Source organism: Syngnathoides biaculeatus, chromosome 2, assembly GCF_019802595.1.
Source record: "Syngnathoides biaculeatus isolate LvHL_M chromosome 2, ASM1980259v1, whole genome shotgun sequence".
Taxonomy (NCBI): Eukaryota; Metazoa; Chordata; class Actinopteri; order Syngnathiformes; family Syngnathidae; genus Syngnathoides; species Syngnathoides biaculeatus.
The window spans coordinates 15,412,882-15,437,072 of record NC_084641.1 but is presented as its reverse complement, the minus strand read 5'-3'; the positions used below and the strand labels follow the sequence as shown (position 1 = coordinate 15,437,072).

The 24,191-nt window shown below is 41.1% G+C and overlaps 1 protein-coding gene and 2 long non-coding RNA genes across 3 annotated transcripts; 1 reads left to right on the top strand and 2 right to left on the bottom strand.

Moving 5' to 3' along the window:
* Positions 1-2,558: 2,558 nt before the first annotated feature.
* Positions 2,559-14,435, bottom strand: LOC133509441 (uncharacterized). Its single transcript, XR_009797344.1, has 3 exons — positions 14,391-14,435; positions 11,293-11,342; positions 2,559-3,140 (listed from the first exon to the last, which is right to left on the bottom strand). It is a non-coding gene; the product is annotated as an uncharacterized LOC133509441 (long non-coding RNA).
* Positions 12,206-22,608, top strand: atp1b1b (ATPase Na+/K+ transporting subunit beta 1b). Its single transcript, XM_061836401.1, has 6 exons — positions 12,206-12,457; positions 13,965-14,093; positions 17,405-17,560; positions 17,643-17,833; positions 18,649-18,732; positions 21,228-22,608. The coding sequence occupies exons 1-6, from the start codon at positions 12,367-12,369 to the stop codon at positions 21,486-21,488; spliced, it is 912 nt and encodes a 303-aa protein (XP_061692385.1). The 5' UTR covers positions 12,206-12,366; the 3' UTR covers positions 21,489-22,608.
* LOC133509438 (uncharacterized) lies at positions 17,783-21,221 on the bottom strand. Its single transcript, XR_009797343.1, has 3 exons — positions 19,076-21,221; positions 18,142-18,269; positions 17,783-17,897 (listed from the first exon to the last, which is right to left on the bottom strand). It is a non-coding gene; the product is annotated as an uncharacterized LOC133509438 (long non-coding RNA).
* Positions 22,609-24,191: the final 1,583 nt, after the last annotated feature.

Below are 24,191 nucleotides of genomic sequence, written 5' to 3'. Positions count from 1 at the left end.
GTGCTCTCAAATGCAAGTTGATTAATTAAATATTATTGTCTATAAAATTAACCATTATTCGGTATTGGTCGGATTCGAACTCTTTTCGGATCAGAGAGGATAAAAATTTCACCCCCATGAATATATTACTTCATAATTGTAACTATTTAAAACTATATATAAAACTATTTTAGTGTTTAAAAACGTGTCTAAAAACTCACAAAAGTGTTTAATCCACCATCTATGATGGTTTTGAGTGCTCTTGCCTCCTTTCTCATGCAATGGACTACTCTGTCACTGCACAGTATTCAGATTTGATTCAATGAGAGCATAGCAACATCAATTTGTTTTTGTGCGGTGGAGAAGATGAAGCTGAATGGTGTCAGTCGAGCAGAGGAGAGGAGAAGGCAAGAAGAAAACAAACAATTTTTATTAAAACGTTTCAACCTTTTTTAAGAAAACCCACATCAGCCCCTTGAGCATTAACAATCTCAAGAGTCCTGTAACGTCTATTCTACTGAATTATATTTATCTTCTCCTAGAATTAAAATGTAAATATTTGATTTTTAACCTATTTACAATATTTTATTGCTTTTGTAAATATTAAAATCTTTTTAAACAAAAAAATGTTTCATTTTATGAAATGATTGGTTCTATTTAATTGTATTATTCTTAATGATATTCCTCTATGTGATATCTGACAATGTCAATGAAAATGCTGAGCAATGATTTAACAAGGTAGCAGCACGTTGTAGCAACTGGCCTCACAGTTCTGAAAACAATCCCAGCCCCACATGTGTGGAATTTGCATGTTCTCTCCGTGCCTGCGTTGGTTTTCTCCGGGCATTCCGGTTTCCTCCCACATCTCAAAAACATGCATTAATTGGTGACTCGAAATCACCTGTAGGTGTAGATGGTTGTTTCTATGTGCCCTGCAGTTGGCTGGCAACCAGTTCAGGGTGTACTCGGCCTCCTGCCGGATGATAGCTGGGATAATGTCTGGCACTCCAGTGACCCTTGTGAGAATAACTGGTTCAGGAAAAGGATGGATGGATAGATTTAGAAAGGTAGGAAACATACAAATTTCTGCGTTTCAGTGTATCACCTCGACAATATTCCTCAGAAATCCCACTGTACCGTGTCTGTGATTTTTAGAACAAGCCCATAGGCTACTTTAAGTACTACTATACTCCGGGATGACATGGTGCCCCTGGGGAACCTCTTGGTGACGCCTGCCCGAGAATGGCCTTGAGGTTCACTGATACTGTACCAAAGTCCGCTTAATTCTGAATGAGAAGGAATTGTGTAGGGATTTATCTATGTTGTACCTAATCCTGCAGACTACAGTACATCACGCCAGCTTTGCCTTTCCAAAGACAGCAATGCTCAGTTTTCCTGTGTGAAAAGCAAATTCCATCACATCATGTTAGTATTCTTGTTTTATCATGCATTTGTTTTAATTAGTCTTGCTCTGAATTAGTCTCTTTTGGAGCGGCCATGTTACCCAGTGTGACGCAGCGACGCCTGGAAGGCGATGCCCCCCTTCCGACCTCAAGCAGATACTCCCGTACACTGGGAAGCGGTCTCCCTTCTGACCTTAAGCAGATATTCCCCAACACTGGGAGGCGATGTTCCCCTTCTTACCACAAGCGGATACTCCCGAACGCTATAAACATGTCTTAAAAGAATGTCCTGCTAATCGCTTGTGGATTCATCAGGACACTGTTGCAGCCTTGAAGAAACATGTACCTTAGTGTTTATGTTGGTGTTGGTCTAGCCATCTGTTTCACCATTTGTACTGTGTGAACTTGTAACCATGTAACCTTTTGACCCGAGAAGGCAATAAAAAGAGCTACAATGGTGATGCTGACTCAGAACGTTGTTTGGAGGTGCAGTTGGTCAGCCAAACCCGTCCTCCTCATGAGCCAATTGAAGACCTCTTCTGTCCCTGCCATTTGCATATAAGATCAACAATTAGGTGTTAAACTTGACCCATCATATCGACTGTGAAACAGACCAAGATACTGTAGATTTAGTATTGTCACGACCATTTCATCCACATTTTTAAAATCATGTCGACCTTAGTTTCTGAGGAAGAGAGAAAGGAAAAGAAGTAGAAAATTGCTTTATCCCCCACTGAAGGAGAAACTCCTTTGGGTGGGACAGTACTTTTCCATCACTGGTGGAGGACACAGTCTGCTTTTGTACAAAGAACTCCCTGCAATCTGGGACACAATGCCTTTTCTTGCGTTCGCTTGCTCTCTTTATCTCTCAGTACATTCTACCTCTTTCGTGCAATTATTTTGTTGCCACTGATAACATGTTTGTGTGTGTGTGTGTTGTGTGTGTGTGTGTGTGGTGTGTGTGTGTGGTGTGTGTGTGTGTGTGTGGTGTGTGTGTGATGGACATAAGACTGTAACAATGAGCCTGCAAAAAAAGTTCATTTGAAGGAGATTCCTTGAAGGACACTGCACTTGCCGCAGCGTCTATTTCCTGGTTCACCACTCAGGTGATCTACAAAGAGGAGAAGTAGGCGGAGTTTGTTACAGATCCTGTGGGGGGGGGTGAGGGGGGTTGGTAGGCTGTACTGTACAGTAATTGCAAAGTGGAAACTGCATCGTACTGTAGTCATAAAGGAACATGATGATCGATGTCTGTCGCAGAGGTTATCGAGGGCCTCGGCCCACATCAAAAGACAATTGCATTTGCAGCAATGACGACAAGGTCGTGCGGATGGCAGCAGGAAGTAGCTATAAGCAAGGGAGGCGTGACACGGGCAAGACAGGAAAAAAAAAAACAAGAGAGGAAGCAGTGCAGAGCTCCTGCAAGCACAAGGTGACTCCTCTTCTGGACAAAATTCAGTGTTCAGGATACTTTATCTGCTATTTTCATCATGTATGTGTGATCATTGATCACAATGCATCAATACACAAACACAAAACCTCCCGAAAAATGCTATTTGTCAATTGCAGCAAAAAAAAAAAATGTTCGTATCAACTTACCATCCTCCATTCTATTAACTGATATCTTAGGAATTTCACTGAGGTCATCAATTGGAATGTGTTTACACGAAGGTTGGTTCAATGCTGCTTTGTACAAGTGATGGCTGCCATCATGGTTTAGAGGTCATGTCAGTTGGTGAAGGGCAAGGTAGTGAGATCCTGAAAAGAAAAAAAAGACACACTGGCTTTGTTGACACTGAATGCAATTGGCTTGTGATCCACAACCACGATACGAATGTTGTCGTCACAACTGCACTGTTTGACCTTTTTTCTCAAGATCATTACTATAGAAATTGCTTCTCAAATTTAATACACACTGAAAAAAATTCTTAGCTCTCAATTACCAAGATTAAAATACAGTATTGCTTGTTAAATGAAAATTGCCCCTAAATAAAGTCAAACAAAAAAAAAAAACATTTCGGACTTTAAAAAAACTATTTTCAGGGAATATGTCTGTATTTGTCAGGAAAAAATAAAGAATGCATTAGAATGACTGACACATTGGTGAGTTGGATTCTATTTTCTTGACATTGTAAAAGTTACAGTACATTCACGGAAGCCACTTATTTACAGCATAATATTCCCACATTAGTCGATCTGTTAATGGTTGTGTGATTTATATTGCTGTGGTCACAGGCGTCAGGCCAAATGACTTTGAGCGACAAGGGCATTGGGCCTCCGTTGTGGCTTGGTGTTTAACCTTCCCGGAGAAGTTATTACGAGGTCACACTTTTCCTCTATTGGACGTAAGAATTAGGAATAAAAATCCCAAACCTTCTGTGACTGAAATATCTCAGACCGGGTCGTCACGCGGCTTTCCACGGCGTGACAAAAGGCACTAGCCACTGGCTAACTTGCGAGCTAACAGGGTTCTTGGGCTGATGAAGATGCATTTTCAAGGTGTAAACATGGCTAGCTAGCTAACTGCACACATTAGCGAGCTCCATAATAACCAAGTAATTGGCAATTGATTGTGACCAAAGGGACTCCAGTTTTTATGAAGCAGGGGATGGGTCCCAAATTGGTAGCTGGGCACCATTTTAGTCATGCCCAAAACATCAGGTGATCTGAAATTGTGAAAAATAACATTTTGGGCAATCATCTTCAAACATGTATAATCTATTTCGAAGCAAACCTATGATTTTGCTTTTCAGGATTTTTAACCCAGCCAAGCTATGCTTGTGTCACTCCAAACTCAAATGAGTTGTGACAACACTGCCATGTGTTCCAAGTGGTTTTCTAAAATGCTGAACTGTTTCCTGGAGAAGCTTGTTTCCTCTTTGTTTCGTAACCTCTTTCAAGGGAGAATGTCATACTCCAAGTGGCTCCGGTTCAGAAATGCTAGAATATATTCCAGTGGCTTAGGTCATCTATCTTGCTCAAATATTAACCATCACATGAATTATTGTAAGGATGGACGGTTAAACTTTGGACCGGTGTAAGTGGCGGCTAAATGTGAGTGAGATGTAGATTAATTTGTAACCAAATGTTTCGCAAGAGCATCCCTTTCAACCCCAGGAGGGTTAGCCAGTCAGAATTGAAGGAGTTCTGGTAAATCGCGAGCACCTCCAACAACCATGAATGTTGACTGGAGGTCGTGTTTATTACACAAAGGACAAAAGCTATATATATATCAATATAATTACTGCAAAAACTTTTAATATTGATTTAACAAAATTTCAGTTTGAGGAAGCTGGTATTTGATTTCAAATATTGCTGGTTGATTGTCTCCCCTGCCTTGTTTTTCAACCTTTTCCTGTTTAATAATAATTCCCTTAATTTTACTACAACGCAGCGGTGAGCGATCGGACCCAGCAAGGCCTTCTCTGCTGGCCCGAAAACTCTCTTGGCTCCACGGCTTCCAGTATGTACTGTCTGTGTATGTTTTTTTTTTTTGGTTTGTTTTTTTACTAACCAGATTTCAGCCTGTTCTGGCTGCAATCTCACTCTAATATCCTGAAGTCCTTCACAATCAGTCGTGCTGGTGAATATTAGTCACTGAACTGTATTTTTTAATGACCTGTGAGGTCTATTTTGGTCTCAAATATTAATAGGTAATGCTAATGTTAATTGTGACTGCTAACTGTTTTGCATTCAGCATTTTGATGTCTCAAATTCTGTAAATCAAGTTTATACCATACGCTTAGTCTAAACATAGGCAGTTTCAATAACCCGAATTTTACCAAAAACAAATTTTTCAAGTATTTCGGAAGTTATATTTGCTCTACGGTGGCTCAGTAAACACAGGAACTATCCATCCATCCATTTTCTTTGCCGCTTATCCTCACAAGGGTCGCGGGGAGTGCTGGAGCCAATCCCAGCTGTCAACGGGCAGGAGGCGGGGTACAACCTGAACTGGTTGCCGGCCAATCGCAGGCCACATGGAGACAAACACCCGCACTCTCAATCACACCCAGGGCCAATTTAGAGTGTCCAATTAATGTTGCATGTTTTGGGGATGTGGAGGAAAGCGGAGTGCCCGGAGAAAACCCACGCAGGCACGGGGAGAACATGCAAACTCCACACAGGCGGGTCTCGGACTGAACCTGGAACTCAGAACTGTGAAGTCAACGCTTTACCAGCTGAGTCACCGTGCTGCAACAGAAACTATGAATCAAAATTCTCCACTCATTCCTGAATTCTAGACATTTTTTTTTTTTTCAGAGAGCCCTGAAACCAGGTCATTCGAATTTCTCATGCTTATCTACGTCACTAGCGAAGATCTCCGCCTTCCTTTCCTGCTGCTGAGCCGACGCTATCAACATAAATAGCACGCGTGGTCTCACAATGGGGCACTCTTAGATATGGACAAGGTGGATACAAAACTGTTTTTATTATGTAAGTTATTATTTTTTATAGATCGTCAGTGATGGTATAGTGGTACACACACCTCCCTTTGGTGAGGGCAGTGTGGGATCGATTCCTGCTCAGTGATGGTGTTGATAGCTACCCTGTAACTGACTGGTGACCAGTCCAGGATGTAGTCTGTCTTTTGCCCAAAGCTGGCTGGGATAGGCTCCAGCTTCCCCGTGACCCATGTGAGGATACGTGGCTTGGATAATGGATGAATGTGTTTTTATTATTATTGTTTGTTTATTCAATAAATAATTAATAAGAAAATAGATTTTTTTTCTCAAATCAATTATGACAATTCTACTGTAGTGTTTTAAAGGCATTAACTAGTCTTCAAACATGGGGCACATTAAAAGATTCACAACTTTCACCAGTCTTTGGTTTAACTTCAGTACCCATCCAGAAAAAAATCCAGGGAAGATAAAAACATTGCCGCTAAATATCAGTGCATCCATTTTTATGCGGGTTATACTGTTCAGGATGGGCTGCAGCTTATCCCAGTTGACTTTGTGTGAGAGACCAGGTACATTCTGGTTTGGTGTTCAGTCAATAAATTGCGAAATGTGTCCTTGTCTCATTTTAGTGCCATATTTAGGTTGTTGTTTTATCATATTTGGAATGCTTGATTTGTTTTACATATTGTTTAAAGAAAAGCAATTAGTTAATTAAACAAAAGTTTTTAAAAAAATCATTTTCCGTCCATACAAATAGAGATGATGACATGCTGCCATTTTTTAAGTTAGCCAAGAGGAAAAGACACAGCTTTAAGCCTTACCCTTAAATCATCATTATCAGTCCCCCCACCTCCTCTATTGTGCTATCTGTCAATCACTGAAAACACCATCACCATCCTACTTTTGTTCATGAACGTTTGACACTTTTTTGGTGCAGGTTGAAGAAGTTAAAAGTAGCCAACATTCTTTTAAAACTCTACACATTAACTAAGTTCCTTTAAGCGCTTGCCATAATGATCCTGTCAATAATTGACCTCTAGTATTATGCGTTGGCCTTGGCTTCTTAAAAGCCAATGGATATTTCGACAGTTTGTGCTTTGCCAAAAAATGATGGAACACCATTGTCTGTGGGTCTTGACAGCTGACGCCTGCATGTTGCTTTGTAAGGTGCCAATACAGGACTTGTTGCATCCAAGTCTTATTAGAGAACTGTCGAGTGGAGTCATATAAGTCATATAAAAGAGTCCCAGTTAATGACAAATGAACATCTTTGAGCTCTTTGGACTTTGAATACATTTACATGGAAAGAACTCGCTCCAAAGGCACTCATTAGCACACTGCACTCTGTGAAAATCCAACAATCCGCATCAAATAGTACACCTTTATAGTGCTACAGTACATCTCCCGAACTATGAGCGTATGGGGCAAAGCATTATTCACAAATAATGGCTCGGTATATCTCAAAATCAATGAGATTTTGGTGGTTTATGCACCACCTTTCTCCAAAGTGTGGCGAAAGTAATCTGCCTTACTGACAAAAAAGAAAACCAGATTTTTTTTTTCTGTACACTCTTTAGACTTAATAGATCCTCCATTGTATCTAATGACGTTAGTCTATATGTCATACTTTCATTTCAGGAACTGAATCCTCAGGGCACCTCCTTTCTAGCCCAGCAGACATCAGTCACAGATCACGTGCACTTTCAAAAGCGGCACTTCCAAAATTCTACTTTGCATACTTTGCTGAAACCTTCCTGTACCTGAAGAATAAAAAATTCCCACCAATTATGTTTCACATTAACGCCATTGTTCACATGAATTGGTTTTAAAAGCATTTTGTTGTTGTTATTCATGCAAGATTCACTTGACGTATCTCTAAATTCAATCCCATTTTCCTTTATTTACTATTGATATTATGATTATCAGTCACACATCTCAATCCACTAGTCACTTTGAACAAAACCTAAAGGGATTCCATTCAGAGCAGAAATGCAGATTTACACTGAAAACAATGCTCAGTTTTGTCAATGACACTGTCAAAGAGGCGTTAATGTAACAGTTTATTATCATATCTGTGTATTAGAGTGATGTGGAACTGTCCTTTGTCATAGTGACAAATGTTTCCAATATTTTGGTTACTTTAGTGATCTACAAAATGTATCGATTAAATCAGGCAATTTAGACATTGTGTGCCTTATTGAATGATTGATGAGTATTTTCTGGTCAGAACTACATCAGAGGTGAATTCGTCTTGCACCTTTTACTGTCCAATCAAAATGTATCATGGGGGTGGGGGCTTGGGGGGGAGATCTACTCCAGGCCCACCTGCAAAAAATCTGCAATATAGAGATTCCATACAATTTATTTTCACTACCCTCAAGCTTTAAACACATTTCAATGTATTAAAACACACTTTTGAAAGTATTCCATTGCGCAAGTTCTGACTCTCTCACTGTCAAGTGTCTAATTACATCACTGCAATAAGAAGACTCAGAACTGCAAATAAGAAGCAAAGAAGACAATGTCACCTCAGTTGAACGTCATTGTAAATCTGACACATAAAAGAAAAAAGAAATAAACACTTTGTATTTTAACTGCAAAGTCTTCAACAAATCATGAAAGCTAGCTTAATAATAATTGCTATAAATGCTATGAAACACCGTATAGTTTACGTGCTGCCAGAAATTAGCATCACTGTTGCATTAATCGTAAACCTTCAAGCGACGGCCAATTTAACACACCCGGAGCTGCAACACTAACCAACGAAGCATACAACAGTCCACGGGTATATCGTCACTCAGCTCTGTGGGAACACTGACTATTTCTGGAGTTGAGACGGGGACTTTCTCTGCCTCTTCTTTTTCTTTCTGCATTTTTATGCAGTCGAATTCAGTGCATCCCTGTTCAGCACTTTTACACTTAAACTAGACTTTTAAGCCTTTGTGTAACATTAAATGTGGACCTCAAACTCACAAAATCACTTGCGCTTCTGTGGCAGGAGTCCATCCCCCACCTACACCACCCACACACCCCGTCTACACACAAACCCTCTCAAAACACATGTTTATTATGTACACAAACAGAGAAAGGCTGGTAGTTGGCGGGTTATCACTGCTGGTTCCACTGATTCTGGTTTTGGCCGGTTTCGGTCACAAGAAGCTCAAGTAGCGGTGGGAATTACGCCATTTCTTATCCTCATTTATACCAGCTGGGTTATATTTTTATTGGTTGTGTTGTCTGTATGTGTTTGGGTCTCGTACATCCATCCCGTATTTTGAAAGAAAGAGGGTATTGGGTGGTGTCTGGTGGTCTTGCAAAACCACTAAGTTCAGGCAAAGGTCAAGGAGATATGCTAATCGTCCACCTTTTACCTATTGTCTCATTGGTACTAGGTAATAGCAACTGTACAGGGTGCCCCATAAGTCACTATACCCTTTTTTTCTCATTTAATTTTAGCTGTCCTTCTGACAGACATGTGGCCGTCAGCGTTTGACAGTTTAGGCTTTGCAGTCTTGGAAGCACATCATTTCTTTACCTTGCTGGCCAGTTGATATTGGAGTGAGCCTGCAAAATTGTTGCATCGCAAGTAATTTTTCTGTCCTCAGCACCAGTTAGAGAAGCTTTACGGCTGTCACGCGCGTCCAACGCGTAGTACGATTCTCAAAGTTTCCCAGATCAGGATCTGCTGTTCACAAAGCTACTTTCACCACAGATGGAAAACTACAAACTGCTAGAGCAGGTGAGCACGCACAGCCACAGGGAAAGTCAACGGAGGGCTGCGTCGGAACTCGCCATCAACAAAAGCTCGATTCGGCGGATGCGTCAGACACCGATAAAGCTTTACCGAAACCGAATTCGGGTTGTTTAAAAGGCTTTGAGCGGGAGATCATGTTGCTCAACAACGTGAAGTCAATTGCACAACGCATTGGAGCCGTGTGATGGTCAGTTCGGAGAGTACTATTCAAATAATATAAGATGATATTACAGAGCAGGATTCTGTACATTGACAACGCTCTTGCCCTTGAGGTGATATTTAAATGTCGGTACCGCCATGTGCAGAAGCTTGGCCAAGCCCGTCTTACACATCCATGTTTACATTTAAACAAGCAGCCGAAGCACATTGCTGAGCGATTTCACACATGCGCGCACCACCACACACATCACATACTGCAGTGCGTCGTTTCCAGACAAGAATGTGAAGGTGTCCCGTCCGCGTGTTTGCCAATGCACGCTGGCATGGATTTAGCCACAAAATGCTGAATCTACATACGTACACGGTGCATTCTTTATCTAAATTTGAAAGGGTTACAACACACTTTTAGGTGGAAATCATTAAGACTCTTTTGTATTCTGGTTGCCAGTTGAATTACAGGTTACTTTATGGTTTGTCAAATTTCAGTGTCGTGTTCTCTGTAGGTTTTTACGGCATCGTAATCAAGAATTATCACTTATTTTGTTCGTTACATTTCTGGAAACTTAGACTTTTATTTCATAATGTTTATAAAAATGAGTATACCTTTACTCTGATAAATGTCCCCTAACCAGTTCCATTACTACAAAATAAAATCCGAAAATGGCGGCGCATGATGCGAAACAATTTTCCTGCCTTTCTAGAGCAAAGTACATAATTTTCCAAAACTACCCAATTGAGGTAAAGTAAATGAAAATAACATATAAAAAGATGAATATACTTAAAATGGTAACCACGTACTATTTACAATTACGACAGCAATTTACTCCAACAGGTACAACTGGTACTCTACATACAAGGTAAACACGACAGAGAGGTGTTTTAAATTCTTTGATTGCGTAAATTAGGAACACAATCGACATTTTAACAAGGCCGGGACAGAGTGTACCCCACCTCCTGCCCAAAAGATAGCTGGGATAGGCTCTGGCACTCCGACGAACCTTATGAGAATCAGCAGCTCAGAAGATGGATGGATGTAATTGCAAGATTTGGGAGGCATCAGTTTCATTTGTTTATATCTACTGCCCACACAGTCATTTATTTTAAAGTTTAGCTAAAGGTTGTCTACTGAAGTCATGTGCTGACTCCGGACTAACTCTTTTTTGTTTAATGGGGGGGGGCTGTACATTCATGGTTACATTCATTGACTGTACTCTTGCAATTATGCACCAGAGACTCTTCTCTATCTTATCCACAGGAACATATGAAATTATAAATACTGGTAATTATGACTGTAAAACAATATATATTACCACGTCACCATAGTAAGGATAACCAGTATACAAAATAGTTGAAGAGGCAATATATACAGAATATTCCAGGGGTTCCCAACAATGGCGGCGTGGGACTCTAATGTGCCTTGAGAGATCATCGGGAGTGCCACGAGAACTTGTCCAATTTCATTTCATTAAGCTTAAAAAGTATTATTGATTCATTACCAATATGTCTTTGGTCATCTATCTATGGCAGCATCATAAAGCAAAAAGCAGAAGAATTAAATGTTCATTTACTACATGGAAGAAGGGACAATTACCTCGTTTCTCCACCTGTTGCCATTAATACAGCAAAATAAGATATGGCTTCCTGCAGGTATAAAAGATTTCATGTTTAATAACCACACCCAGATTTCAAACTGAATAATTAAATTTTGGGGTAAATTGAGGCCATACTTTTTTGTGAGAGTTCTGTTTCTTGGTGTTAAATAGATGTTGGGGATCAGAGTACAGTGGACCACTGCATATTTGCACTTTGGGTTTTTGATTTCCCCAATTTGGAGATTATTTGGGGGAATTTATGAACTAAATTCCGGGTTATTCACCTTTTTGTCTACCCGATCCCCCGCATTTTTATTTGTTATTGTGAGTGCAAAAGGTTGTTCATTTCTATGTGCCCTGGGATTTGCTGGGAACCAGTTCAGGGTGTACTCTCGCGACCCTCATGAGGATAAGCATGTCAGAAGGTGGATGGATGAATGGACAGGCTAACAATAGTTTTCAAATCTGGAAAAAGTGAGTGAGAATGGCCAAAATGAAAAGAACATATCAATTTAGCAGGTAACACATCCACTTTATTTGCTGTAGCAGGCCACAAGAAACATGATTTGGTGGGGCAGATCTGGCCCCCAGACCTTGAGTTTGTTACCATTGTAAAAGTTAATTGTCTTTTAAAAAAAAAAAAAAATACATTAAATACATCATTGGGTACATGACTTGTTTTTTTGTCTTACAGAAATTGTCTTGACTCTTTATTTTTATTTATTTTTCATTATAGATTATTAAATTATTATTTTATTAAACATTGAAAATCTCTTGACTCCATAGGTTGTCTATGCGTCCTCCTGACGTCACACGGTTACGCAGACTTTTCCTTGATTCCCGATTGGCCCGCGCCGCTCCTCCTCCTCAGTAGGTAAACCGTGGGGGGTGGGAGGGATGGGCGGACCCTCCTCGACCGGACTCTTTATATTTGGGAGCGGTCCAACAGAACCGAGCTGGGTGCCTCTGTTTCGGCAAGCGTTTGGTGGACATTCCGGAAAGGGTTGCGCTGCAATTCTCCCCAAAGGAACCGGCGTAACGGGAAGTTCAAACAGCGACGAAAAACGCAAATCATGCCACCAAAGAACGACGATGGCGGATGGAAGAAGTTTCTGTGGGATTCGGAGAAAGGAGAGCTGCTCGGTCGTACAGGAGGCAGCTGGTGTAAGTCGGAGCCGCCTCGTGCTTCCTTGCCACCTGTTTGATTTGACCGTGTTGCGTTCACGTACCACCCGTCCCGTTATACCGCTACCGATAAACCATCTCCACAAATATATTAAAAAAAGAAAAAGAAAAAATGCACAGAGATGGAAAGAGGGCGACAGAATTGTAACCGCTGAACCTCGAGCTTTTTTTTTTTTTTTTTTAAAGGTACAGACAACCGTCAAAGGGTTAAAAATGCATCACAACCCAAGGTGAGTCAAGGTGATATGGCCTTGCTCGGAAAGTGGAGTGGCTTGGACGGGGGACTATCGATCCGCGTCGGGTTCCCCCCGATCAGATGTCGGTGTCATCTTAACGGACAGTGCGATTAACTAAGGCTTCGACCTTCTCGAGTTTCTCGTGAGGCGCCAGTGCGCATGTCCTTGCGGCTCCTCTCAATGTCACAAGCAAGTCCTGTGCTGCACTGGACAATCCTCAGTTTATGTTCATGTGTGGATTGACTGGGTAATTGTTTCATGTTTGACCTTCTTGGGATCGTAATTTAAAAAAAAAAATGCTGTTGGAAGGCTGTCGGGATATTACAGGAAGGAAAATACAATTTTGCACAGCTAATAAATCCGCTATCGGTGTATACTATTTATTAGATAGCACGCAAGTGAAACCGAATATTACAAACGTGTCTCCCCATCATCTACTTAAATTCTACATCGTTGCAAGCAACCACCAAACCCCCTTTTTTTTTAATTTTTTTTTTTTTTAGGAGGGGGGGGTTAACGCTTATATCGTTGTCAGAATGCAACCCTCTCTGCTTTCTGTACCTTAACACAGCGGCTCATTTGAGATAAGCATGCCCGAGGTATCTTGAATCAGTCCTCAAAGAAGTAATGCGTGATTCATTAATGGAGTCTGACTGCCTTGCCCTTTTTCTGACATTGCTTCCTGCAGCTGAATGTCGGAAGTCATCTAGTGGCAGCGTGACCTCCGGATTTACCCCATTTTGGAACCTCTGTAATGAGATTTTTTTTCTTCTGACTGTTCAGCTGCAGCACATCATGCATACGGAATGACAAGGGCGCTCAAACCTGCGTCAGCATTAACTTTTTCATATATGCTGAGGCCTCTCTCATTTGAATTCTGCTCAATCAGTACAGAGACTGGCCACCGCTTTTGCAGTGTTTTTTTTTTTTTTGTTTGTTTTTTGGTAAATGCTGTAACCTGGCTCTGTTCAGAGCGCCTCTAGCGTTTATATCATTGAGGTTATGATTTGCAGTGGGCTGAAGAGGGTTAAATTCATTCTTGTCTGACTTCTTTTGTTGAGGAAAGAAACTACTGTAGGATTAAAGGTGGACAAATAATTCAAATACCAAAGTAGCTTGTAAATACTGCAGCAACATCAGTATGCCATTGCTTTTGTTGACTTTTTTCTTTTTTTTTTGTTTGTTTGTTTTAACCACATGTGAGTGTTTGCTGCCGTGACCCCTCCCTCACTTTTCTCTTCCCCCTGCAGTCAAAATTATTGTCTTCTACGTCATCTTCTACGGCTGCTTGGCCGGCATCTTCATCGGCACAATCCAGGCCATGCTCCTCACCCTGAGCAACTTCAAGCCCACATGGCAGGACCGAGTCGCTCCCCCCGGTAAGTCTGTGTCCTGTTTGCTCAGGGCTGCCAGCTTTTGTGGCGTACAGTAATAACTTGACTTACAAGTTTTTCGAGTAAAGAGTCAGTAGATTTGTTTTCCGTCCTCCGCCTCCTCAGTGCTGTTTACCCTGTTCAGGGTCACGGGGCGTTTGCGGCTATCGCGGCTCACTCCGGGTGAAAGGCAGACGACACCCTGAACTGGTCGCCACGCAGTCCCAGGGCATATACAGACACGAACAACCACTTGTACTGACATTAATTCTTTTTTGTGCTAAAATAATGTTTTTTTCTTACCGTGGGTCCGAAGAAAGCGAGTGGTGAGAAGACGCGGAGGATGTCAATTATGCTCTCCCCGAACACGCCATGTAAACTAAATTTAAAACAAAAAAACGGTATTCCACCAAACCACATAACTTACAAAAGTCTACAAGTTTAATTCTCATTCATAATAGCAAATGTCATAGATGGGCTAACAAAACTAGCATCAATATTGTGGTAGCGTTCAAGCTTTAAACAGCTGATATTTACACAAACTGTGCATCCAGAGTTTATAATAATAGTCTTGGGCGTATATTCTTTCTGCTATGAAGAAAATGACCAATATCGCTGCTTCTGAGTTGATGTTCTTTGTGTTTAAGCGTCAAATCTATATAGATCTTGTAATATGCGCCCTGGTGGCCAATGCAGGCATACCAAAAGGAAGAGCACAATATTCAATGAATTCAAGCAAAAAACTTAACATTCTATTATCACTGCACATTTTTTTACAATGTAATACTTTTTTTTTTTTTTTTTTTTTAGGGAAACTGGAATTGATAAGTGGGATTTTCATTTATTTAAACGAAAGTTTATTTTTAGTTATGAGCGTCGTCATATACAAATTATACTTGTAAGTCAAGGTACCACTCTATGATGCTTTCATAGGTTCCCTGAAATTGCTGTTCAGTTGGACTGGTGTGAACCCATCAAACTAAATCAAACCTGCAAGAGGTGGTCAGTAATGCAAAGGTTTTATTTGATAACCTAGTAGTGTGGTGAATTGTCCATGTGCTAGTACGCTCCTAGTCCATACTGGTAAGTCAATGCAAGTCACTAGTAGAACGACTGGGGAGCAGTAGTATAACAACTCAAGCATAGTAGAGAGACAAAACTGTCCACTTGTCGACAACTGCATGCGAGTTAACATCGAGTGCTTCACAAGTGGCACAAGTGCACAGTTTTGCCTCATTAGTAACAGTTCAATGATTTTGCCCCAGTTGTTCTACTTGTGTGCAGAAACCTCATACAGTTACAGAATGCTGTTGTGGGGAAACAAACATCATTAGTATGACATACCTTTTCTAGTAGTGCCCTGAATTGTCAATGTACTAGTCCTCACTGGAAAGACAATTCAGCCCACTAGTAGAAAGACTAGGGTACACTAGTAAAGCAAAACTGTACACTAGTTGACAACTGTGTGTTACTAGAAGTAAAAGTTACATTCGAAAATTCTACTAGTTAACAACTTGCACCTCAGCCATATTGCTCGCTGCATGCAAATGTCAACTAGTGCGCAGTTGTGTGTCACTACAGTAATGTAGTCAATCTACTAGTATGCAGAAAAGACATACAGTATTGGAAAAAATACACCACCAGTAAGATGTAGTTGTTCTACTATGCCTTGAGTCATTCCACTAGTGCTCTGTAATGTCTTACTAGTGAGGACAAAGAGTGTACTGCTACATAGAAAAATTAGCACGCTAGTAGAATGTTGAGTAAATGCTGAAATTGCTAAATGCCAGAAGTGTGCCCTTGAGTCACATGACTTGGATTCAAGTCAGAGTTGAGTCATAAATTTGATCCCTTTCGACTCAACTTGACAATATGTTAGAACAGTGATTCCCAACCCGTGTGCTGTGGCCCCTCTTCAGGGGTGCTGTGGGAAATGATTGAATTTTACTCAATTTCGCAAACCTGGGTCCTCAGAACCGTGAGGCCAATGCTTTCCAGCTGCGCCACCGTGCCCTGTTTGATAATATTTCAGAAAAAAAGTGAGGAAAAAGTCACGGCATGGCATTTTCATTGAATAATTGAAAACGTACAATTGATCTGTTTGGAAGTGGCCCGAAAAGACTCATAAGTCAAAGTGTACGACTTGCGATTTGTCTCAGGATTTGCTTGTCTCAATTTGGGTCTCCACACGGGACAGGGAGGGCAAGGACTTCACTTACCTGTGACTTACAAAGCAATGACTTGGTCCCACATCTGCTAAATGCTATTTTAGAGTGTATAGTAGCCTGCAATGTTGTCTAATTGTCAAGATTATCAATAAACATAAATTTTGCATGATAGTGAACCCCCACCTATTCGTGGCCCGCTATTTCAATATTATAGTTATGTTTTGGGTTCGCCCAAAACCCACCCTTTGGCTCCTATCATCTATCACAAAATGTCACTTATTTGGGATTTTGTGCTCTGTGATGTCACAAATTAGTGCTAAAGCCTTATTAGCTCATGGCAAAATAGTAAAAATGTATTTCCAGGTAGTATGTTGCGTTGATGCTTCGAGACTTGCTTGTCAAGAAGGAGTTAAGATTTAGCCTGGATTGTTAGTGGAAGTTCTGGAGAATCTTTGCAGTCTTTATAAGGATCAAATCATTTATTTTATTCATTTAAATGTATTTATCTGTAAATGTAATATTCTAAAACTTGTTTAAAATAACCTTTAAGTGTTTTGGGAGCATAGTTTGTAGTATATGTATGGTTTCAACCATACGTGTAAAGACTGCATAGGCCAGCGCGCTGTAGCAGCCCGGCTAACCGGCGTGCCTATGTGGCGGCCATGTTGCGGAAGTCGCCGTGGAATACGTTAATGACTTTTACCATCCTAGCTTAGCATCGCTGGAGGCACGCAGGTCAAATGAGGTATGATGTATATACTTGAAACTGTGCTTTCCACTATTGATGTAGGCAATTTTAATCATTTTGGGGTGTAATTACTTTTTAGCCCTAGCCCTAAATCAATTGTCCAGGTGACATGCCACCACCAACTTTGTCTTCCTGGTCAAAAGCAGCTTGGGTTAACCCTCAAAATATTAATATGGCAACTCACCACCCTATGTAATGTATACATATGGGATGCCTCGCTGTCTGGCTCATAGATACTCATTTTCCAAAACAAATGCCGTCTTGTTATGCAGCCTGCAGGCAGGGGCGCAAATGAGCTGCAAAGACGCTTTGGATTACTGTAATTCATTGAGTCAAAATAATGCAGCATGAGAACAACCGTGTGGCTAATCAGAGCCCTAACTGTGCGTTTGCGTGTGCAGGCCTCTCACACACCCCCCGGTCTGACAAATCCGAAGTGTCCTTCAACCCCAAAGAAGTGGAGACCTACCTGCCTTACACCAAGGCCTTGAGGGAATTCCTGGCCAAGTATGACGACGACAAGCAGGCCGACCATAAGGATTTTGACGACTGTGGAGGTATGTCAATTTTTTATTTTTTATTTTTTTTTTCAAGAGAGTCGACAGGCCCATATTAATATACATTTCATATCCTTTTCAGAGGATCCGGGGGAGTACAAGAACCGCGGTGACCTGGAGAGCGATGCGGGTGTCAGAAGGGCCTGCCGTTTCTCCAGGAGCCTGCTGGGCCCCTGCTCTGGTCTGGATGAGAAAGACAAAGACTTCGGCTTCGACAAAGGCCAACCGTGCATCGTCGTGAAGCTCAATCGCATTGTCAACTTCCGTCCTCGTGTGAGTCACCTCTTTCAGTTGTGTCTTAAGATATTGTGAAATCCCACGTGAGAGGGGCCAAGCCCTGCCGCGAATAGCACAAGAACAAAAGAAATTACAATTGATTAAACGTCGTCTTGCAGCACTGAAAAAAATGCACATGATTTGATATTGAAGGGATGCATAAGAAGTGCCCAAATTACATGCACATCGTAACGTCCACAAAAAAAAATGGCTAAACTTAGCTCCTCGCCAACATACAATATTCCTATCAATGGAGATATTTCAACCAAGTAAATGATGCCTCCCCTAAAAAACTTGATAATTACCTCCATATGCCACAGGATGGCAACAAAGCACTACTTTTGTCTAAACCAGGCTCTTCAGCTCACTTGAACAAAGTTCCTTGGCACAGACAGACAAGTGGATGGCTCCAAAATACATCTAACAGGTGGATCTGCAAATGCGTCACGCAACATTAGACACAGTAATGCAGGATTTTTCTTGTTTGTCTGGATCTTTAAATTCGAGCGAGATTCAAAAAGCACAAAACGCCAATAAGTGAATTTGTAACAAGTGAAGCCTAAATATGCAGGGGATCACTGTATGATTGTAAGATATACAGATTTACGATAAAAGATCTTAAAGCCAAATAAGATTGAAACTCGTTCACTGTACAAGGGACTGGACTGGTAAATAATGAACATCCATAGGCCCCTTGGCTTTAAAGCCTCAACCTTTGCACAGTTGACTCAACTTATGTTTTTGTTTTTACCTGTTTGGGTAGAAAATGTTGTGAACTGTCTAAACTTTTGTGTGTGTGTGTGTGTGTTCAGCCTCCTCTCTCAAATCAAAGCATCCCTGAAGAAGCTCAACACAAAGTGCAGCCCAATGTGATCCCCATCTACTGCACCAATAAGGTAGTACACACTGGAAAAGCCTCAGCTCGGATGTTCTTGTGGGGTAAAGTACCGCGCATATTATTATGCATACTAACATATTCTATGTATGTACTGTTACATTATTCACCTTTTATACTCCTCAATTTGCACTCATTGTTCGAATGTGCCTGCAGGATGTGAGTATGATGACCACATTTGTTTTCATTATTTGAATGGGTGTCACTTTTTTTCGTGTCTCAACATGAAATACAACTGGAATAGTACTATGCATCCATACGATGCATAGCAACAGTTTTGGGTGCGTTATGATCATTGTGGTTACTGTACCATAATTGGACTACACAGTGGTACCTTGACTGACCTCGTACAATTTGAAATCATTCCACGACTTCGCTCGTATCTCAAATCAACGTTCCCCATCGAAATGAACTGGAACGCCATTAAGCCGTGACGCCCCCCTGAAAAAACACGTTTTGGTTAGGTTTGTTTTCAAGAAAATAGCATCTTGCAAAGAATGGTATTGTACAGTATACGTTTCCATACAATATACAAATTGTAAGAATTAAAGGATTTACAACTTTTTTTGGTTTTGCTTTAATTCAATGAATGTTGTGCTGCTCCTGCTGTGCACACCTTGGCCATCAGAGGGCAGTATAATACATGGACGCAGTGCATACTGTATACCGCAATTCCCGGCCTACAGAACGCAACTGGTTATAAGCCTCACCCAGTACATTTGTCAAGGAAATACCTTGGTACATACACAAGCCGCACCTGTGGAAAAGCCGCAAGTGCCCACATTGAAACACGAGATATTTACAAAGAAAGACTGTAAACAGAAAGCGTTTTCAAAGTTTTAATACCTTAGCTTAGCTTAACATACCAAGAACACTGTAGCACAAACAGGGCTGGTTTTGGGTAGAAAATAAAAAAACAGCAACACTGTGGCGCAGCATGAACAGGGCCGATGAGGGGGGGGGGGGGGGTACATACCTACATCACTGAGATGCGGGAGTAACGCAGCAGGCGCTAGCGCAGCGCTAACTGCTAGCGACACGCGCGTACACAAAAAGCAAGATATCCGTGTTAACGCACACACCATTGAGTTTGAGAGTGACACTCGGATAATACAGTATGTGGGAACAAAAGGGGGATGGAGCGCTAGCGGAGCGCTAACAGGGCCAATTTAAAAAAAAAAAAAATAAATAAAAAAAAAAAACATACCGGCAAAAGTCACTTCCTCGACACACATAGTCCACCAGTCTCACTCTTACCTTTTCCACTCGAGTGCCCCCTTGCGGCCGTTAGAAAAAAAAATGCACAAATCAGCCGCATCACTGCATAAACCGCAGGGTTGAAAGTGTGTAAAAAAAGTCGCGGCTTATAGGCCGGAAATTACGGTCATGTAGATGTGATAATGAAAGGTAACGAAGCTGTAGTAATTTCATAAAGATTTGTATGTCTGAATATTTTTGTATGATCAGCCTGTTGGCTTTTGCACAGTTTACGTTCAAATCAGTTGCTCACCACCGTGACATGTCTATGCTAGTTTTGCGAGGCCCTCTGTGGCATTTCACAATTAATAGTGGACTTTTTTCGGTTGAGATGGGTCATTTCTTTGTTTTACAGTAAACTTTAACTGGGTGTGGCAATTAACAACCTGAAGCAAGTACACTATGCCTCATTTTTGGACAAACACTTTTCTATGAGCCAATCTGTGGACAGCCCGCAGAACAGATATCATGGTTTAAAAAAGAAAAAAAAAACAGTACTTGTAAGTTTCTTGTAAGAACCACACAGTAGAAAATCAACCAAGAGATGGCTTGTACCTCCAAAAGGTCTTAAGTTGGAAAACTCATTAAAGTACCACTGTATATGAATTACTGACCACAAAGCAACACTCATCTGTTTTTTTGTTTGTTTGAATTAGATTTCCATGTCCATCATTTTCCTCTTAATATTGCTCTTGTATTTGTTTGTGTTTTGCTAGTTATTTTTATTCTACTTTTATGTGTGAATAATACTGCTTTCCCATTCTGAATTCCTCTCACTTGAAGTATTTTTCAACATTAGTGGTGTGATCAAGACTTGATTGACAACCAGCCTATCAAATAAATTGGATCACAATTTTTAACAATGTATTGTTTAGATCTTGTTTAACTTAAAATCCTCAATGTAAGCATTTCAGCAATTTCTTTCCATATCAATAATAAAGTAGTAAATATTAATAATACTAATAGTAATAAATCACTTTTATTATTTTAGTCAATTTGTAAATTTCTGCTTTTACTTTAGGAAAAGTATGACATGTTAAAAACTAATCACATTACCTTTCTTTTATGCATTTTTTGAACTCAGTTTTAAATGTTTATTGAATAAAGGCATGGGAATGTTTTTTTTTTTTTTTAAATCCAGTTTATAGATGAATGTGTCAGTTAATTTTCTATTCAAATAATTATTTCCAGGCCTATTTTACATAATAATTCTTCCTCGCCTGCCCCCTTCCATTCCAGAGAGAGGAAGACGCTGGGAAAATCGGCGAGATCAAATACTACGGCATCGGCGGCGGCTTCCCGCTGCAGTACTACCCGTACTACGGCAAGCTGCTCCACCCGCAGTACCTGCAGCCGCTGGTGGCGCTGCACTTCACCAACCTGACCCGAAACGAGGAGCTACGCATCGAGTGCAAAGTTTACGGCGACAACATATCCTACAGTGACAAGGATCGCTACCAGGGACGCTTTGACATCAAGATCACGGTCAACGGTTTATGACCGCCACCGGGACCGTAGAGCACTGTCCGGTCACGCCCTCCCTACCCCCTCCCTTCCCCCCTGTCCTATTCCACCTGTTGACATGAAGTAGATAAGTAGTCGGGGGGGGGCTAAGTCGATCGCACTTTCTTCCTTCCGGTTAGCATTGGCGCACAGTTTTAGCAGGGGGTGGGGGGAAAACCTAGCTGTTAGGCCACGCAAGCGTATTTATTCTGCTGTAAGTGACATTTCCCCACTAGCGATTTTGGGCGCATTGTATATTCACAAGCGTACAAGTGGACCACCATCTACCCCCCCCCCCCTCCTTGTCATATCACTGCCTAGGTACCTCGCTTTTCCGTCATTTTTCCAGCGTGATGTTCCACGGCCCGTAGTGATTGATTGGCTTGGACCACTCTTCTGATCTTAAATGAAAAAGGCTGCACTCCAGGGAACTTCTTTCCTCCTTCTTGTTTTTTTTTTTTCTTCTGTTGTCTTTGATCTTTGATCATAGGGGCCTTGTTTTTACTTTGCCTTCTTTTTTGTGCTTAAATCACTTACAAGTGTGCAGGGGTTTTATTAAATGCCTTTTTAATTGATTTTCCTTTGTTGTGCTTTCCAACCCGCGGGTTAGACTCGCTCGCGGTGCTGGCTCGGCTTTATGTTCTTCTGTGGACTCCCGTCACAATATTGTGGCGCGTGTCCCTCTCTGAATGTTTTTAGCCATCAAACATGGTGGATGAATTGTATATTTATACAGTTGTACATTTTGTTTCTGTGCAAAGAAAAATATTGTTAATGTATACATGCAATACCAAAGTTATGATCTGTACAAGGGTCAACGTTTGATTGCCTTGCAACCTATTCGTGGCTCACTCTTGAAATGGGAGGGGCGTTTTGGGCGATGAATGTAGTCGGAACCAGGGCACTTAAGTGATCACGACGTTCATGCATTTCACATAAATAAAATGAGAGGAAAAGAACCTCAAAGAGCTCTTGCAGCTTTTAGGTGACAAACCATGTTGGTAATTTAGTGTATAGGATCATGTCTGAAACACTTGAACTTGTACAACCTACCATCATTTCATGCACCCTTTGCCATTTAATCCAAGATAGAAACAAATAAAATCCTAATACTCCTCGTGCTCTTGTCTTATTTTACAGTTACCACGTGGTAATCTGCACCTACAGTCTGTATTAAAAGGCCACTCACCCTTGTTCGAATGCCAGGTTCCTACGATGGACCCAAAAATATCTTTCAAAAACATTTTCCAACATTAATGTGAATTATAAATAGAACTCACCTGAATTTAGTGAGGATTTTGAGTGGGATGGGAAAATAATTGTTTGCATAAATGTACACACCCTCATAAGAGGAAATGTGCCAATGGTAAGATTTCATAATTCATTACTTTGTGGCTTGCACCTGTTGTATGCCTGCAATAAACAGATTATTATATTATACTAATTTTAGACCCCAAGCATCTCGTAAAATGTGATTGAAGTTTTCTGTGTTTTCAAGCAACTGTCAATGTTTTAGTCTTAAGTCACATGCTTAGAAACATCCATTGATTTTCTTAGCCCCTTATCCTCACAAGGGTCGCAGGAGTGCTGGAGCCTATCCCAGCTGCCAACGGGCAGGAGGCAGGGTACATCCTGGACTGGTTGCCAGCCAATCCCAGGGCACATGGAGACAAACAGCTGCACTCACAATCACATCTAAGGGCAATTTAGAGTGTCCAATTAATTTTGCATGTTTTTTGGGATGCGGGAGGAAACACACACAGGCACAGGGAGACCATGCAAGCTCCGCACTGGGAGGGCCTGGGATTGAACCCGGGTCCTCAGAAATGCTCCACCGTGCCGCCTTCTTAGAAACCTTATAATTCTAAATCAATCATTATTTCAAAAGCTCACCCCTCCCTTCTTATTCAATGGGCTATTCTGCCTTACTGCCCATGTGCAGAGTTGATTCACAAAAACTAGCAAAACAAAGTTGTGAAATTTTTAGTGCATCACAAGGAAAATAAAGTTTTATTATTCAGGTGGAGTGGTAAAGAGAAGGTAAAAGGAAAACAACACTAATGAAGGTTTTAACCTTTTTCACAATAAAACAGAATCCACGTCACAAGCAACAGCCACGCCAGTAGCACAGCTGTCAGTGTCAGCCGAGCGAGGATGCAGTTGAGATTTTCATCAAGAAAATGACTGATCTTTATAAAAGCTCACATTTACAAATACAGCCTGTAAAGCTTTAGAAAGGACATACATTTTTTTGTCTCTTTTTCTCCACTCTGTAAAATGAACTAATGAGGATAATGATGATAATGCCATGAAACACTGCTGACGGCAGTGTCGAATGCACAAGAGGCACATGGAGACGTGTTCCAACCTATCCTACTCTCATGGGAGATTCTGAGCCACAGGTGACACCAGAGTAAATAAGTGTGACGCATCCCTTGTTCATTACCTCCTTTTGTGATTAAAAAAAAGATGAATGCAGGGAGGTACATTAGGTTGAATGAACATCACCACCAAATCACCACAGATGGCAAAAGTCAAGTCCTGTATTAAAGTTATTGTTGTGACTTTCACCTTGTCCTGTCAGGGCTCACCACAGTTTAGTCGCTTACATGATTTGGTTGGCACAGGATTTGCACCGGATGCCTTTTCTGACCTTTCTGACCTAACCTACCCATTTTTTTGTGTGTGTGTTTGGGACTT

Coding starts and splice junctions, on each gene's coding strand:
- atp1b1b (XM_061836401.1), top strand. CDS start 12,367: ATGCCACCAAAGAACGACGATGGCGGATGGAAGAAGTTTCTGTGGGAT. Junction 17,561..17,642: donor GGATTTTGACGACTGTGGAG/GTATGTCAATTT, acceptor TATCCTTTTCAG/AGGATCCGGGGGAGTACAAG. Junction 17,834..18,648: donor TTGTCAACTTCCGTCCTCGT/GTGAGTCACCTC, acceptor GTGTGTGTTCAG/CCTCCTCTCTCAAATCAAAG.